At 43.8% G+C, this 14,447-nt stretch overlaps 1 protein-coding gene across 3 annotated transcripts in view; it reads right to left on the bottom strand.

Annotated features, from left to right (window-relative positions):
- Positions 1-14,447, bottom strand: part of dync2i1 (dynein 2 intermediate chain 1) — a 95,083-nt gene that overhangs the window by 55,958 nt on the left and 24,678 nt on the right. For all 3 annotated transcript variants that reach the window (XM_078232585.1, XM_078232595.1, XM_078232606.1), the window contains exons 6-7: positions 10,810-10,880; positions 3,457-3,514 (exon numbers count right to left, since the gene is read on the bottom strand). In XM_078232585.1, coding sequence (XP_078088711.1) covers positions 3,457-3,514; positions 10,810-10,880 — 129 coding nt within the window. The remainder of the gene's footprint in view (positions 1-3,456; positions 3,515-10,809; positions 10,881-14,447) is intronic.

The raw sequence follows: 14,447 nt of genomic DNA, 5'->3' as shown, positions 1-14,447 counted from the left end.
TTATCTCAAGCACCATTGAAATCAATGAGTGGGTGGGAAAATAGATGCTCTGTACCAACAGACAGATGGTGCAATGATTTGTGGTGATTGTCTCTTTAAGGGCGAAGTAAAGCAAAGTAAGGGTCACCTGGCTTGGGGGAACCAATTGGGACGCAGAGTGGGTAATCATCCCAGGGGGTGGAGTCCTCACTAAGCAAAAGATATGTAGGGGTGCAGCTGTGCTGGTGATTGTGAGACCTGGTGTTGTGAGACTTCTTACTGCGCTGTACTGTTGTACAGCTTTTCTTGTTAATAAATCCTTTTGTGTTTCTAAAGAGGTTTGTGAATGTGCATCATTACAGATGGGTCACTCACTGAACCCAATAGTCAGCCTGCGTCCTGTAGGTCTGAGCCAATATAACCAAGCAGGGGCAATACAAAGGCTATTAAGTCTTATCAATGGAGGCATTGAATGGTTACACCACAGAAATTTTGGCCCATGTAATCATGTGTATGCTAGCTCCCTGTAAGCTCAACTGAGCTAGTCCCACTGCTCCGCTTTTACCCCTTGGCTCTGCAAATCTTGTCTCTTCACTTCATTATCCAATTTTCTTTGAAAGCCAAAGATGAATTTCCTACCACCATAATCTCAGGCAGTGCATCCCAGATTCTAACCTGTATGGAGTTTTTTGCTCATATTGTTTCTGGTTCTTTAGCTAATCACCAGAAACATAGTAGTTAAGAAAGTGTGAGGAATATTATTGGTGATAAACACAAGCATCCTTGAAAATGAATAAATTACCAGGATTGGGTGAAATATACCTTGGACGGTTAGAAGAAGCCAGGGAGGAAATACCAGATGCTTTGACCACTGTTTCCAATCCTCACTGGATTTAGTTGTGGTATCAGAGGATTAGAGGGCTCCTAACATTGCACTTTTGTTTAAAAATGGAGTTGAGGGATAGACTGAATAATTACAGGCCAAATGGTCTAACCTCAGTATTGGGCAAATTATTGAAAGCAATTTTGACAGATAAACTGTCACTTAGAAGGGGAGGAGTAATCAATGACAGTCAACATGAATTTGTTAAGGGAAGACTGTGTCTGACTAACTTGATTGATTTTTTGATTAAAATTTTTGAACTGGTAACAGGAACTGATGAAGGTAATGCAGTTGATGTGATCTATCCGTGGCTGACATGGATTTTAGAAAGGCTTTTGACAAGGTCCCACGTTGCAGGCTGGTTTTTAAAAATTAAAGCTTGTAGGATCCAGGCGATTGCAGTAAGCAATTGGCTCAGTGACAGGAAACAAAAAATAATAGTTGTCAGGACTTTTATTCCCTTTTATGTTGGCTGCCAGTCTCTTCTCATTTGTTGCTCATTTTCTTTCTTGACTTCACCTCTGAACTTTCTATATTCAGCTGCTTCGCACTTGTATTATCAGCCTAGCATCGGTCATATGCACCTTTTATCTACTTCAGTTTACTTCTCTATCTCTTTTGTCATCCAAGAAGATCTGACTTTGATTCTCGTACCTTTAGCCCTGATGGGAACGTATTTCGACTCTATCTCCACTTTAAAGGGAGCCTATTTATTACATTAGCCAATCTTTGATTCCAATTAACCTGGATAGGTCTGCTCTCACCCCAGTGAAATTGGCTCTCCCCCCAATTAATTATTTTTACTGTTGCGAAGTTCAACACAAAACAGTCTGTCAGATGGTCCAGAACATTATCAGGAACATAATGTGTTACTGTGAGACAAGACTGCCAGATGTGTCATGATCCTGATGCAAATAATCTCGTGCAACACTTAGATCCAATTGCAATGAATGAGTGGCTGACATAAATTTCTATACAAGGCGCAGTCTGCTACTGATACAACCACATCTGTTGTGGAAAAATCAGTATAGAAACGGTAGCAGTCAACACCTTGAGGAAAGAAAATTAGAAATGGAAAAATAAATAGATTTCACCTCCTATTGCAACAATGAACAACAATTTTCATCTGTACTGCTCCTTTAATGTAAAAATTGCCCAGGGCACTTTAGAGAATAAGAGACACAAAGGAACATTGAAATAGATAGGTGGAGTGACTGGAGGTTTGGTGAAAAGATGGAGTTTGGAGAGATTTTTAAAGATTGAAAAAAAAAGGTCATGAAAGAATTGTGACGGTTGTAGATCAATGATGAGGGGAGATGTATAAAAAGTCAGAATCAGAGGAACAGAGTTTGCAAAAGGTTTCCAGATTGCAAGTCCAGAGGATATTTGAAAGAAAATGGGATTGGTGAAGTCATGGAAGAATCTGAAGACACAGGCAAGGATTTTAAGTTAAATGTGTTGAGGAATTTCTGCCAATGTAAGTGACTTAGAATCAGATGAAGGTCGAAAACTTTTTTCTTTATTCATTCATGGGATATGGTCGTCACTGGCAAAACCTGCATTTGTTGCCCATCCCTAATGCCATTAAACTGAACATTTCAGAGGACAGTTAAGAGTCAACCACATTGCTAGGAGTCTGAAGTCACATGTACACCACACTGGGTAACAACAGCAGATTTCCTTTCCCTAAAGCAAAGCAGTGAACCAGATGGGTTTTTATGACAATCTATAATCATCTCATGGTTACCATTACCGAGACTAGATTTATATCTCAGATTTATCAACTGAATTTAAATTCTACCAGCTGCTGTGGTGGGATTTGGACCCAGGTCCCCAGAACATTAGCGTAGGCCTCAGGATTACCAGTCTTCTACCACTAAATTACCACTATACCCCCTTGAGGAAGATATTAGAGAAGTTGAATAGAAATAAAACGTTCAAAGGGTCTCAGAAGTGGAAGGTTGAGGTGTGGATGGAAGTGGACAGCATTCTGGATAAGTAAACAGGGTGCTGTATCACATGTGGAGTTTCAATCTCAGCTCTGCATTGAAAAAGTCACCACCAAGGTTTGACATGATCTAGTTCAGCTCAAAGGACTAGTCAGGGGTGGGGAAGAGAGCGAGAGAGAGAGAGAGAATTAGCTGGAAGAGAGCAGTATTTATGACATAAATGATAAGAGCCAAAAATAATGGTTTCAATCTTCCCAACATTCAATCGGAGGAGGTTTGGATACATTCCCGACTTCTAGACTTAGGAGTCTTACAGAACAAGTTGTGGGGTCAAGAAGGATGATGGAGAGTTGAAAGTAGAAAGCTGTTGGGTATTTGTAAAATGAAAATTGATCCCATGCCTGCAAATGAGTAAGAGGCAGCGTGTAGATAAAGGAAGTACAGCAATCCAAAGATAGATCATTAATTACCAGTTCTGACAGGAATGTGAAAGAATGACTTTGGTAACTTTCTCACTGTGTGACAGACCAAACAGGCTTGTGTGTCAGACTAGGCCAAAAAAAGCAATAACCTTTTCAGCAATATTACTCATCCACCAAATCTAACATGTAGTTATCAGCCTAAGAAATTAACATGGAAAATTACCTCTTGTGTGAGGGCTTCTGTTGGTTTCGTTTGACTATCAATTTGTTCTTTTGTACTCCTAAAAATAAATATAATAGATGCAAAAATAAAGTTATAAATTGCATACACACCAGCATCACTATCAAAAGTTCCTTTCGAACAAATCAAACTGATTCAAAGAATTGTGATTAACTTTTTGTCTTTTTTCTATTTCAATGTATATTTTAATATAGCACCACGGGTTTAGTGTCTTGGGGTATATTAAACAGGAGCAGAAATAGGCCATTCATCCCTTCGAGTCTGCTCCACCATTCAACAGGATCGTGGTTGATCTGTTTGTTTCAGCCAACATTGTCTACGTGATACGCTGCAGGAAAGGATGTCTCGAGGCATGGTACATTGGCGGGACCATGCAGACACTATGACAACGGATGAATAGACACTGCTCAACAATCACCAGGCAGGAGTGTTCCCTTCCTGTCAGGGAACACTTCAGCAGTCAAGGGCATTCAGCCTCTGATCTTCGGGTAAGGGTTCTCCAAGGCGGCCTTCACGACACACGACAACGCAGAATCGCTGAGCAGAAACTGATAGTCAAGTTCCGCACACATGAAGGCAACCTCAACCGGGATCTTGGGTTCATGTCACACTATCTGTAACCCCCACAACTTGCCTAGGCTTGCAAAATCTCACTAACTGTCCTGGCTGGAGACAATTCACATCTCTTTAACCTGTGCTTAACCCTCTCTCCACTCACATTGTCTGCACCTGTAAAGACTTGATTACCTGTTAAGACTCGCATTCCAACCATTATCTTGTAATTTAGCTTGTGTCTGTATATGCCCTGTTTGTGAACTGAACTTTTCACTCACCTGAAGAAGGGGCAACGCTCTGAAAGCCTGTGCTACCAAATAAACCTGTTGGACTTTAACCTGGTGTTGTGAGACTACTTACAATCCGACAAAGACTCATTTATGCATTCTCTTAGCAATCCATGCTGATATGTAAACCTCCTACACCATGAGCTTTTAGTTTCTACATCAACTTTGTATGTGGCACATTATCAAATGCCTTCTGGAAATCCAAGTACAATACATTACAGCCTCCCCATTAATCCAAAGGAATTGAAGTCGCATTAATTGATATTATTTCTGAGAATGGATCAGCTTCGATGAAATGCTAATTCAGTTCCTTCATATTACTGAGTTCAAGCTCTGTTATAGATTTGTTTTTATTCATTGACGTGGTCGTCGCTGGCTAGACTAGTATGTATTGCCCATCTCTAATTGGCCTCGAGAAGATGGTAGAAGATGCTAACACATTGCAAGAACAATAGAAATAAAATTAACACGACACGACAAAGTTAATCCCAACATTTGTGTTCTTTTATCTGTTAATTTTTCCTCCGAAATGATTTCTTACTGGGGTTTGCATCCAAAGATTCCAAATGTCTCTGATATCTCACTCTCAAGAAGCCAGATTTCATATTGAACCCTAACCAATGAGCATCAGCATGTTGATCAACCATTGGGGCAGTAGAGGCACAGTAAAAAGCTGAACCCAATTCTCTCTTTACTTTGATATCTACAAACACACATCTTTGGTAGGAATCAGCGAGCAATGATTTTTGTTTTATTCATTCATGGGCTGGGCCTTTATTGTTCATTGTCAATTGCTCTTGGGAAGGTGGCAGTGAGCTACCCTTTTAACCACTGCGTTCATAGGTTATTGTACGATGCATTCACAATGCTGTTGCAGAGGGAGTTCTAGGGTTTTGACCTAGTGACAGTGAAGGAACAGTGATAAAGTTCCAATGTGGTGTGTGACTTTGAGAGGAACTTGGAGATGGTGGTGACCCCATGCTTCTACTACATGCTTGTTCATCTAGATGGCAGAGGCTCTGGTTTTGAAGGCGTTGTGAAGGAGTGCATCTTGTAGATCATGCACACTGCTGCCAACGTGTACTGGTGATAGAATGAATGTTTAAGATAGTGGCGAGGGTGCCCATTAAGCACTGCTTTGTTCTGGATGGTATTGGGCTTCAGGGGTTTGTTGCAGCTGCACTCATCCAGGCACGTGGAAGGACTCCATCACACCCCTGACATATGCCTTATAGATTGTGGACATTTGGGAAATTACAGGGCACATTAGTAGTCACAAAATTTCCAGACTCTGATTTGTTCTTGTAACCACAGTATTTATATGGTTGGTCCAGTAAAGCTTCTGGTCAATATTCCTGCCTGGACGTTGATGCTGGGGATTCAGCATTGGTAAGGCCTTTGAATGTCAAGGTGGTTAGATTCTCTCCTCTTGGAGATGGCACAAATGTTATTCATCATTTCAAGCTTGAATGTTGTCCAGGTCTTGCTGAATGCACGTCACTATCTGAGGGGTTGTGATTGATACTGAATAAGATGTAATCATCAGGAAGCATCCCAGTGCTTGTGTTGGAGGGAGATCACTGATGAAGGTCTGTGCAGGGCAACATCTAAAAATTTGCAGGTGACAGAAAATTTGGAAATATTACAGTTGGGAGGGCAATATCAGCAGACTTCAAGATGGTATAGACAGGTTGGAAGAATGGGCAGCTACATAGTAGATTAAATTTAATGTAGAAAAGTGTGAAGTGATACATTTTGCTAGGAAGAATGAGGCAAGATGACATAAAAAGGATAGAATTCTGAAAGAATACATGAGTAGAGGGGCCTATAGATACATGTGTACAAATCATTGAAGGTAGCAAGGCAAGTTGAGAAAGCACTTAATATCACATATGGGATCCTACACTTCAATAATAGATGCACAGAGTTCAGTTTTGAAAGAAACACTGACTCAGCCTCAACTGAAGTACTGAGCTCAATTCTGGCACCATACTTTAGGAAAATTGTGACGGCATTGGAGAGAGTGCGGAAAGGAATTAGAAAAATTGTTCCAAAGATGAGGAACTTCAGCAACAAGGACAGGTTGGAAAAGATGGAGATGGAGATGCTCTCCTTGAAAAAGAGGTCAAGATTGGATAGGGATATTCAAAATCATGCACAATCTGGACAGAACAGGTAGAGAGAAACAGTTCTCATTCGTCGAAGGGTTGAGAGCCAGAGGATACCAATTTAAGTAATTGGCAAAAGAACTAAAGGTGACATGAGGAAAAATTTTATTTACAAGATTTTTTTTTTAAATTTCATTGATGGGAAGCGAGTACCACCGGCTAAGCTAGCATTTATTGCCCATTCCTACTTGCCTCTGAGTAGGTGGTAGTGAGCTGCCTCCTTCAATTGCTGCAGTCCATGTGGTGTAGGTACACCAGGTGGTGGTACTCCCATATGTCTGTTGCTCTTCTAGGTAGTTGTGAGTTTAGAAGCTGCTGTCTAAGAAGTCCAGGTGAGCTCCAACATCTTGTCGATGGGACATGCTGCTACCATTGTGCATTGTGATGGAGGAAGTGAGTGGGATGTCAATCAAGCAGGCTGCTTCGTCTTGGGTGCTGTCAGGTTTCTTGGGTATTGTTGGAGCTGCACTCATCCAGGTAAGTGGAGAGTCTTCCATCACATTCCTGACTTGTGTCTATGGATGGTGGACAGGCTTTGGGAAATCAGGAGATGAGTGACTCGCCGCAGAATGCCAAACCTCTGACTTATCCTTGTAGCACAGTAAGAGTTTTAACCCAGTTGGACCCCAGTCCAACACCAGCATCTCCACATCATGACTCTTACCCTTGTAGCCACAGTATTTATATGGCTAGTCCAGTTCAGTTTGTGACCCCGTCCAACACTTTACTGATGATCAAGGGTAAAGGCTGGGCTGGACTTTTCCTGCCTTTTGTGTGCAAGACATACCTGGGCAATTTTCAACATTGCCTGGTAGATGCCAGTGTTGTAGCTGCACTGGAACAGCTTGGCTAGGGCGCAGCAAGTTCTGGAGCACAGGTCTTCAGTACTATTGTATATGCATCTGTAATGCTGGGGACTTCCAGAGGAGACCAAGATGGTCCACTCAACACTTATAGCTGAAGGTTGTTGCAACTGCTTCAGCATTACCTTTTGCACTGATGCATTCAGCTCCTCCCCATTGATGATGGGGATATTTGTGGAGGCTTCTCCTCCAATTAGTTGTCTAATTATCTACCACTATTCACTTCTGGATATCGCAGGGCTGCATGAGGTTACAGATTGTGGTTGAGTACAATTCGGCTGCTGATGGCCCACGGCTGCTGATGGCTGCCCAGTCTCGAGCTGCTGGATCTATCATATTTAGTACAGTGGTAGTGTCACACAAGGCAATGGGAGGTATCCTCAATGTAAAGGCGGGACTTCATCTTCACAAGGACTGCGTGGTGGTTACTCCCACTTGAAAACATTGTCAACTTAACAACTTTAGAATGAAAATGATGGGGCAGTAACTGGCTGGATTGGCTTTGCCTTGGTCCTTGTGAACAGCACATAACTGGGCAATTGTCCATCTTTTCACAAAGATGCCAGTGTTGTAGCAATAGAGTCATAGGGGTTTACAGCATGGAAACAGGCCCTTTGGTCCAACTTGTCCATGCCGCCCATTTTATTAAACCCCGAAGCGAGTCCCAATTGCCTACATTTGGCCCATATCCCCCTATACCCATTTTACCCATGTAACTGTCTAAATGCTTTTTAAAAGACAAATTGTACCGGCCTCTACTACGACCTCTGGCAGCTTGTTCCACACCCTCTGTGAAAAAATTGCCCCTCTGGACACTTTTGTATCTCTCCCCTCTCATCTTAAGCCTATGCCCTCTAGTTTTAGACTCCCCTACCTTTGGGAAAATATATTATCTAGCTGATCTGTGTCCCTCATTATTTTATAGACCTCTATAAGATCACCCCTCAGCCTCCTACGCTCCAGAAAAAAAAGTCCCAGTCTATCCAGCCTCTCCTTATAACTCAAACCATCAAGTCCTGGTAGCATCCTAGTAAATCTTTTCTGCACTCTTTCTAGTTTAGTAATATCCTTTCTATAATAGGGTGACCAGAACTGTATACAGTATTCCAACTGTGGCCTTACCAATGTCTTGTACAACTTCAACAAGACGTCCTAACTCCTGTATTCAATGTTTCCTAGGGTGGAAGCAATACTGAAATATCTTGGCTACATGCTCGGCTAGTTCTGAAGCACAACTCTGTAGTACCACAGTTGGAATGTTGTCTCGACCCATGGCCTTTGCTGCATTCAATGCATTTAACCAACTACTTATGTGACATGGAGTGAATCAAGAACAGCAATTATCTCTTCCCTAACCTCAGGGTGCCAAAGTCAATATAGCATCCTTATGTTAAATGTTCTCAAGGGTAAAGAGGAGATTTTAAATTTATCATAAAGTAAATTTAAATTTACACACACACGTTGCCTTTTAATGGCCAGCACGATAAGTAATTTTGGCGACAAACTGAAAAGAGTAAGGGGGACAAACATGTTCACATAGCACATATTATGTATCACATTCCTCACTAATATCACGAAGAGTGCCAAATGAGTGTGCAAGTATTGACCTGCAAAGTTGTTTCCCACAGGGAATTGGTGTTATTTTGTGTAGTCCTGCTAAAAATGGCACCAAGTAAACAAGTTCAAACCCCTGAAAATTGCAAATGGACAGAATAGCTCTCAATGATGACAAATACATCAAGATTCTGGCTCAAAGGCACATAAATAGCAAGCACATATTCAAGGATTACCCAAATGAACACATAGCTCTTAATACTGTTGGCCAAGGACTGAAAAGGAGCAGCATTCAAAGTCTGCAAACTCTACTTGAACTGCAGTAACCTGAAGCTTGAAACTGGCTTGAACTGGTTAAGCTTACTTCGTTACAAAGGAAATGTTGTAAGACACAAGTCCTTATTTAGCCAGAGAGCAATGAGGTAATCCTGTAGCTTTTCAGAAATGGCTTTATTTTGTAAATGCTGTGATTTCAGCCAATCACTGACACTAAATGGCCTTTTAATCTAGAATCTAATTCATCCAATCACTTGTGTTTCACTGGAAAGACAGAAGCTAAGGGGACACCTGCTAGAGGTCTACAAAATTATGAGAGGCATAGACAGGGTGCATAGTCAGAAACTTTTTCGCAGAGTGGAAGTGTCAATTACAAGGAGGCACAGGTTCAAGGTGAGAGGGGGAGAATTTAAGGGAGATGTGTGGGGGAAGCTTTTCACGCAGAAAATGGTGGGTGTCTGGAACGTGCTGCCAGAGGATGTGGTGGAAGCAGGCACATTAGCAACATTTAAGAGGCATCTAGATGGCTACATGAATAGGGAGGGAATAGAGGGATATGGACCGAGTAAGGTTAAGGGGTGACTTAATAGAGACATACAAGATGATCAGAGGATTAGATAGGGTGGATAGTGAGAGCCTTTTTCCTCGGATGGTGTTGGCTAGCACGAGGGGACATAGCTTTAAATTGAGGGGTGAGAGATATAGGACAGATGTTAGAGGTAGGTTCTTTACTCAGAGAGTAGTAAGGGCGTGGAATGCCCTGCCTGCAGCAGTAGTGGACTCGACAACATTAAGAGCATTCAAATGGTTATTGGATAAACATATGGATGATATTGGAATAGTGTAGATTAGAGGGGCTTTAGATTGGTACCACTGGTCGGCGCAGCATCGAGAGCCGAAGGGCCTGTACTGCGCTGTAATGTTCTATGTTCTATGTTCTAAGGGCAGAAGGTTATTTTTAGCTTAGTTAGGGCACCATGATTGGCACGGGCTTGGAGGATCGTAGGGTTTGTTCTTGCGCTGTACTTTTCTTTGTACCTAGGACCTTGGGTTGGGGGCCAATGAGGGAAAAGTATGAAATAAACAAGGAAATTTGAACCAACAAAGAGGTAGCATACCTTGGAAGAGATAAAACAACAGGACAAGAATGAAGACTCCCAGACCAGCTGCAGTGAAACTCCAGAGGGTTTCCATGCAGAAGAGGAAAGCGTGGAGATAGCATCCAGAGGGAAGATGAATGCTTGGCCAGTGCAGCTTTTCCCCCTCAGGTAACATTTCATATTCTGCGATTATTCAGGAATTATCATGGAAACCAATGGGAGTGAATTTAAATTGCACAGTTTTGATACAAACTGCATGCTTATGTTCTAACCAGCTGTATGACTTGTATGTACACTGCCTAACAACGATAATAAAGTGAATTACTAATGGAGACATAACTGCCTCCTCTTCTCTTTGTACTGAACTGATAATCGTTGCCGGTAAGATACGGACAACACAATTAAGACCCCCCACACAGCAGAGCAAACAGTAAACTCTTATCATGAAGATGGCGCTGAACCAAAGCATTCATTTATTTGTGTAGAGATTAAGAGTGAAATTATCAATTAGGTCAAAACAATAATAATTTACCCTTTCCGTTTGCTTTCATTTGCAGTTTCTTGCATAGACCTCCGTTCTTTTTTCCTCCTGCCACTTTGTTCCTATAAATAAAATAATAGTGAGGATATAGAACATAGAACATAGAAAGCCACAGCACAAACAGGCCCTTCGGCCCACAAGTTGCGCCGATCACATCCCCACCTCTAGGCCTATCTATAGCCCTCAATCCCATTAAATCCCATGTACTCATCCAGAAGTCTCTTAAAAGACCCCAACGAGTTTGCCTCCACCACCACCGACGTCAGCCGATTCCACTCACCCACCACCCTCTGAGTGAAAAACTTACCCCTGACATCTCCTCTGTACCTACCCCCCAGCACCTTAAACCTGTGTCCTCTCGTAGCAACCATTTCAGCCCTTGGAAATAGCCTCTGAGAGTCTACCCTATCCAGACCTCTCAACATCTTGTAAACCTCTATCAGGTCACCTCTCATCCTTCGTCTCTCCAGGGAGACGAGACCAAGCTCCCTCAACCTATCCTCATAAGGCATGCCCCCCAATCCAGGCAACATCCTTGTAAATCTCCTCTGCACCCTTTCAATGGCTTCAACATCTTTCCTGTAATGAGGTGACCAGAACTGCGCGCAGTACTCCAAGTGGGGTCTAACCAGGGTCCTATAAAGCTGCAGCATTATCTCCCGACTCCTAAACTCAATCCCTCGATTAATGAAGGCCAGTACGCCGTACGCCTTCTTGACCGCATCCTCCACCTGCGAGGCCGATTTAAGAGTCCTATGGACCCGGACCCCAAGGTCCTTCTGATCCTCTACACTGCTAAGAATGGTACCCTTCATATTATACTGCTGCTTCATCCCATTGGATCTGCCAAAATGGATCACCACACACTTATCCGGGTTGAAGTCCATCTGCCACTTCTCCGCCCAGTCTTGCATTCTATCTATGTCTCGCTGCAACTTCTGACATCCCTCCAAACTATCCACAACACCACCTACCTTGGTGTCGTCAGCAAACTTACCAACCCATCCCTCCACTTCCTCATCCAGGTCATTTATGAAAATGACAAACAGCAAGGGTCCCAGAACAGATCCCTGGGGCACTCCACTGGTCACTGACCTCCATGCAGAGAAAGACCCCTCCACAGCCACTCTCTGCCTTCTGCAGGCAAGCCAGTTCTGGATCCACAAGGCAACAGCCCCTTGGATCCCATGCCCTCTCACTTTCTCAAGAAGTCTTGCATGGGGGACCTTATCGAACGCCTTGCTGAAGTCCATATAGACCACATCCACCGCTCTTCCTTCGTCAATGTGTTTGGTCACATTTTCAAAGAACTCAACCAGGCTCGTAAGGCACGACCTGCCCTTGACAAAGCCGTGCTGACTACTTTTGATCATACTAAACTTCTCTAGATGATCATAAATCCTGTCTCTCAGGATCCTCTCCATCAACTTACCAACCACTGAGGTTAGACTCACCGGTCGGTAATTTCCCGGGCTGTCCCTGTTCCCTTTCTTGAATATAGGGACCACATCTGCAATCCTCCAATCCTCCGGAACCTCTCCCGTCTCCATCGACGATGCAAAGATCATCGCCAAAGGCTCCGCAATCTCCTCCCTCGCCTCCCACAGTAACCTGGGGTACATCCCATCCGGTCCCGGCGACTTACCAACCTTGATGCCATTCAATAGTTCCAACACATCCTCTTTCTTTATGTCCACATGCTCGATCCTTTCTGTCCACCGCAAACCAGCAGTACAACCACCCAGATCCCTTTCCACCGTGAATACCGAGGTAAAGTATTCATTAAGCAGCTCCGCCATTTCTAACGGTTCCGCACAAACTTTTCCCCCTTCACCTTTTAAGGGTCCTATGCCTTCACATCTCATCCTTTTACACTTGACATATTTGTAGAAAGCCTTGGGATTCTCCTTAATCTTACCCGCCAAGGCCTTCTCATGACCCCTTCTCGCTCTCCTAATTTCCTTCTTAAGCTCCTTCCTACATCCCGTATACTCCTCTAAATCCTTAACACCTCCTAGCTCTCTGAACCTTCTGTACGCCTCTCTTTTTTTATTCACCAGGTTCATCACAACCTTCGTGCACCACGGTTCCCGTACCCTACCAACACCCCCCTGTCTCATCGGAACGTTGTCATGCAGAGCTCCAGACAAACATTCCTTGAAAATCCTCCACTTTCCTTCGGTACTTTTCCCCAAGAATGCCTCCTTCCAATTTACCCGTCTAATTTCCTCCCTGATGACACTGTATTTCCCTTTACTCCAGAGAAACACTTTCCTAGCCTGCCTGATCCTATCTCTTTCCAATGCTATCGTGAAGGAGATAGAATTATGATCGCTATCCCCAAGATGCTCACCCACCGAGAGATCCTCCACCTGTCCAGGTTCATTAGCCAGCACCAGATCAAGTACAGCCTCTCCTCTAGTAGGCTTATCCACATACTGTGTCAGGAAACTCTCCTGGACACACCTAACAAACTCCTCTCCATCCAAACCCCTAGCCCTAGGGATATTCCAATCTATGTTTGGGAAATTAAAATCTCCCATCACGACAACTCTGTTATTCCTACATCTCTCCAGGATCTGTTTCCCCATCTGCTCCTCAACATCTCTGTTACTATTGGGCGGCCTATAGAAAACACCCAGCAACGTTACCGACCCCTTCCTGTTCCTAACCTCCACCCACAGAGACTCCGTAGTCAATCCCTCCACGGCGTCCACCTTCTCTACAGCCGTGACACTATCCCTGATCAACAGTGCCACTCCCCCCCCTCTCTTGCCTCCCTCCCTGTCCTTCCTGAAACATCTAAAACCCGGCACCTGAAGCATCCAGTCCTGTCCCTGAGACATCCAAGTCTCCGTAATGGCCACCACATCACAATTCGAAGCAGCAATCCACGCTCTAAGCTCATCCACTTTATTCACTACACTCCTGGCATTAAAATAGACACATCTCAGACCTTCAGCCTGAGCACTTCCCTTCTCCATCACTCGTCTAACCTCCCTCTTACCCTGTTTACATTCCTTATCTATTTGCGAGCTAACCTCCTCGCTCTCAGTCCCCTCATTTCGATTCCCTCCCCCCAACCTTTCTAGTTTAAAGTCTCTCCAGTAGCCTTAGCCAACCTTCCCGCCAGGATATTGGTCCCCCTGGGATTCAAGTGCCACCCGTCTTTTTTAAACAGGTCACACCTGCCCCTAAAGAGGTCCCAATGATCCAAGTACCCAAATCCTTGTCCCTTGCTCCAGTCCCTCAGCCACGCATTCATTCTCCACCGATTCCTGTTCTCACTCTCCCGCGGCACAGGCAGCAATCCCGAGATTACTACCTTTGCATTCCTCTTTCTCAGCTGTCTACCTAACTCCCTATATTCTCTTTTCATGACCCCTTCCCTCTTCCTACCTATGTCAGCAGTACCTATATGCATCACGACCTTCGGCTCCTCTCCCTCCCCCTTCAGGATTTCTGGGACTCGACCAGAGACATCCCGGACCCCTGCACCAGGGAGGCAAACCACCATCCGAGAGTCCCGTCTGTGTCCGCAAAAACGCCTATCTGACCCCCTCACCGTAGAGTCCCCAATTAGCACTACCCTCCTTTCCTTACCCTTTTGCACTACTGGGCCAGGCTCA

Source organism: Mustelus asterias, chromosome 2, assembly GCF_964213995.1.
Source record: "Mustelus asterias chromosome 2, sMusAst1.hap1.1, whole genome shotgun sequence".
Lineage (NCBI taxonomy): Eukaryota > Metazoa > Chordata > Chondrichthyes > Carcharhiniformes > Triakidae > Mustelus > Mustelus asterias.
Note: the sequence above shows the minus strand (reverse complement) of the source record. Positions and strands in the feature narration are given on the sequence as shown.